At 39.8% G+C, this 3644-nt stretch overlaps 1 protein-coding gene across 1 annotated transcript in view; it reads right to left on the bottom strand.

Annotated features, from left to right (window-relative positions):
- Positions 1-1053, bottom strand: part of si:ch211-119o8.4 (somatostatin receptor type 3) — a 2312-nt gene extending 1259 nt beyond the window's left edge. Inside the window, exon 1 of the mRNA XM_014004498.1 lies at positions 404-1053. Coding sequence (XP_013859952.1) covers positions 404-993 — 590 coding nt within the window. The 5' untranslated portion in view covers positions 994-1053. The remainder of the gene's footprint in view (positions 1-403) is intronic.
- Between the last annotated feature and the right edge of the window lie 2591 nt (positions 1054-3644).

The following is a 3644-nucleotide window of genomic DNA, read 5'->3' on the forward strand; positions in this document are numbered from 1 at the left end:
TGCTCGGTACTTTTCTCCTCGGTACTTTTCTCCTCTCAGTAGGGTTGTTTACAACACACGTGATTTCCGGTTAGCTTCTTAGCTTAGCCTCCCTAACAGCGACACTTCAGCAGAGGCCACGCCTCCAGCAAGAATCGCTTTTCTATAGCCACGAGTCCAGACCCTCGTATGAAGCAAAGTGAAGGACAAGGATCTGGTTTTTACCAGGCTAATTTGCAATGAAACTGCCAAATAAGGTCCGAACATACCAACTGCAATTTCTTCATCTTAATTCATCACTCGCTCTGGGTCAGTCTTTGAGGACAAATCAGTTTTAAAAAAGTATGGTATAAATCACAGTATTTTACAGGTTTYATAAGAATGTTCTTTTTCTTATAAAGTCTGCTTGACATTTAATACTCACACTTGAGTCTGACTAGCGGGTGTTCTCGTCCGTGGTGCCACGATACGGTACCTCAGCACCGCCAAGGCAGCCAGGCTGAAGATCTCCACGCCTGCGGTTATTGAAGTCACGAACCCAAGGAGAACACAGGTCTCTCCACCTAGCTGCCAGTTCTGGAAGCTAGCGCTCAGAAGCACGCAGGGCAGGGTGAGCAGGGCACCCAGGTCTGCCAGGCTGAGGTTGAGGAGCAGGACGGAGCTCGGCTTGGAGCGACTGCGCGGATTCTTCATCAGCACCAGCCACAGCAGGAGGTGACCTCCGACCCCCACGAACAGGGAGATCAGGCTCACCATGGGCAACACCACGTTGAAGGAGATGGTGGTGTTGGTGGAGACCACATTGAACAGGAGGTTGACGATGGCAGGCATGGCTTCAGCAGATCTGATAGAATCATTCAAGACTGAGCAAAAAGGAAGAGTAAAGATTTGATTATTGTCCAAACTAAAACTGTACTGATGGAGGTGAGGTAATATGTGGAAAACGTCAGTGTTTTTTTTCATTAAAAAGTCAAAGAAGTACTTAAATACCAGCCACTGTGAGCTCAACAACATTAAAACTTTTTAAAAAGTGTTCATATTTATCATAAAAACTCAATTTAGTACCAATCTACCTCCCACCTATTTCTCTTATTTATGATCACAGCCTCTCCACGGTTCCCGAATCACTATAAATCAAAACACACTGGGCCTCTTCTGTGACTGACGAGCCTGATGATTCAGACGAGACGACGTGTCTCTCTCAGGAGACCCCGGCAACAAACATTCAGTTACATCAGCAAGTCGACTGCATCACAGCACAAACAAGACAGCTTACCTCAGCGCCAAACAGACAGAGGGAGGAGGCTTGTTTTGTTCCCGAGATGTGGCGGGGATGTGGGGGGGACAGACATGACAAACCACGTATACAAGTAAAGAGTGGAACTGRTGGAAATGTTCAGCTTTTTATTAAAAAAAAGGGGGAGCAGATAAACACATCAGACCTGCAAAGTACACAGCTTTAAAAAATAACRAACCTGGTTGTGCTTACTTGAAAACTGGCTAAAAGATCCTTTTCTGGCCAAGTTTTATATTTGGCAGTTTCTTTAACTCTTAATTATGACTTTTTTCCCTTTAAATTCAAAAAGCCTGAATGTGGTGGTGATGGTGGGATGCATCATTACTCCCTCTGTGGCCAAATCTGATCCACATAGTCCATGAAAGGAGCATGTGAATGACAGATGGACAAAGAAATGAATAAAGGTTTCATCCATCTGTCTGTTTGAAGCTCACTCAAGCTTAACAACCTTGTCTGAAGTCCATGTTTGGAAAGTGGGACGTGCAACGCAAAAAAATAGGTCTGGTCAAGTTTAGTGTTCTGCAGACAACATACAGAAGACTATTTCTTTTTAAAAATCCAATCGTGACAACTGAGATTATAGTCATGGTCAGTTTTTCTACTTTAAAAGTTTTAAACCAAAGTATTTAGGAAAYTGAAACCACAATAACATGCTTTTAATCCTAGAAAATATGACAACAATTATACATTGATTATTGACAACTTCTTCACAAATGTTAAAAATAGTTTCAGATTCACTACATGGAACAAACATAGTATTTGTACATTTGCTGATACCTATATTGWTGGTACATTATCTGATTTATCTGTCTAKTTTTTAACTTACAACCCTCTGACCYATTCAGGTACTTCCAATGTGGCTATTTAAAATCTAACACACCTATTTTCTGATGTTCCTCTACCCTCAGGTTGGTTTTTTTTTTCAATTTCCAATAAAGATTTTGGCTTGGCAACAAGATCTTCGACAAAGTCTGCTGGCTTCTTTAAATTCATTGTTTTTTATGTACAGTGCCCTGAGACAACAATTGTGATTTGGTGCTATATAAATAAACTGAACTGAATTAAATTGAAGTTTCTTTTTCATAAAACTTTTATTGAAGTTCTTAAAGAACCTTCAGTTTAGTTGAAAATCAAATGGGAAATGAAACTGAGTGCAGGAAATCCTGATTATGACTTACACCCCATGTGTCAAACTCAAGGCCCGAGGGCCCAATATGGCCCTCGTTAACACTTTATCTGGCCCTAAATGTCACATTTTAAATGTAAAATAGTTTTATCSTTTGTCTTCCTGTCACTGTCTTTAGTACGGACACTGAGAGCGAACGTTTTCTGCATATATTTTTTACATGGTTTTCTCGTGATAACGACAGATTATGTTGTCATCACAAAATAACAATATCGAGTGTTTTCTTGAGATAACGAGGTAATTTTCCGAAGATTTTCTCAAAATAATGAGTTTTTCATCTTTGTGCATCATTCAGTAACCATGGAGACAGAAATCCATACTCGTTTTTTCAAGAAAAACATCAGGAAATTAACTCCTTATCTCAATAAAACCATCAGGAAATTAACTCGTTACCTCGAGAAAACGCTCATCGTTGTTGCATATTAATGACAATATGTATCAAGAAAGCCATGAGGAAAAACTGCAGAAAACATCCGCTCTCAGCTTCTGTAATTTAGTGCAGTCCTCTCATGATAGTATTCAACTTGAATGATCTTTTTTTATTCTCTCCATGAAAACACAAACATACAATAATAAAATACAAACTGATCCATAGAAATTTTCTTCATGAATGCTGCATGGCTGAAATATATGACAATAAACCTTTTTTACGAGTTTTGGATTGTAGAGTTCTGTGTTTTATGTTTAGCTTTATTTAATGTTTTATATGTTTGGGTTTAGTTTTGCTGCTTGTTTTTGCCTCCTGTGTTCCTCTGCAACAACATTCACTCCCAGGTCCACCCAGTCTGCCACGCCCACTCCCATCTGTTCCCAATTAGCATTCAGCTCAGGGTTCCCCACTTCCTCATCAGCCCATCTTTTTATCCACATCAGCAGAGCTACAATTGTTGTTCTGTCACGTTACAGTTTTCTCGGTAGCTCATGTGCTTCTTTGTGCTGCTTTGGATTTTGTGAGTTTTGCTTGCTGCCACAACTGCCTTTTGTTTTGTTTTGATAAATATATTTGATTTTTGAGCTCATCAAGTACCCTCTTCACGCTTAGGAATAAACCTCCTGCCAACTGTGACAAGTTTATTTGCTTAGATGCAGCGGGTAAAATAAGTATTGAACACGTCACCATTTTTCTCAGTAAATACTGTATTTTACTAGAGGTGCTAATGACGAAATTTTCACCAGATGTCA

The sequence above is a fragment of the Austrofundulus limnaeus genome, unplaced genomic scaffold (genome assembly GCF_001266775.1).
Source record: "Austrofundulus limnaeus strain Quisiro unplaced genomic scaffold, Austrofundulus_limnaeus-1.0 Scaffold24, whole genome shotgun sequence".
Taxonomy (NCBI): Eukaryota; Metazoa; Chordata; class Actinopteri; order Cyprinodontiformes; family Rivulidae; genus Austrofundulus; species Austrofundulus limnaeus.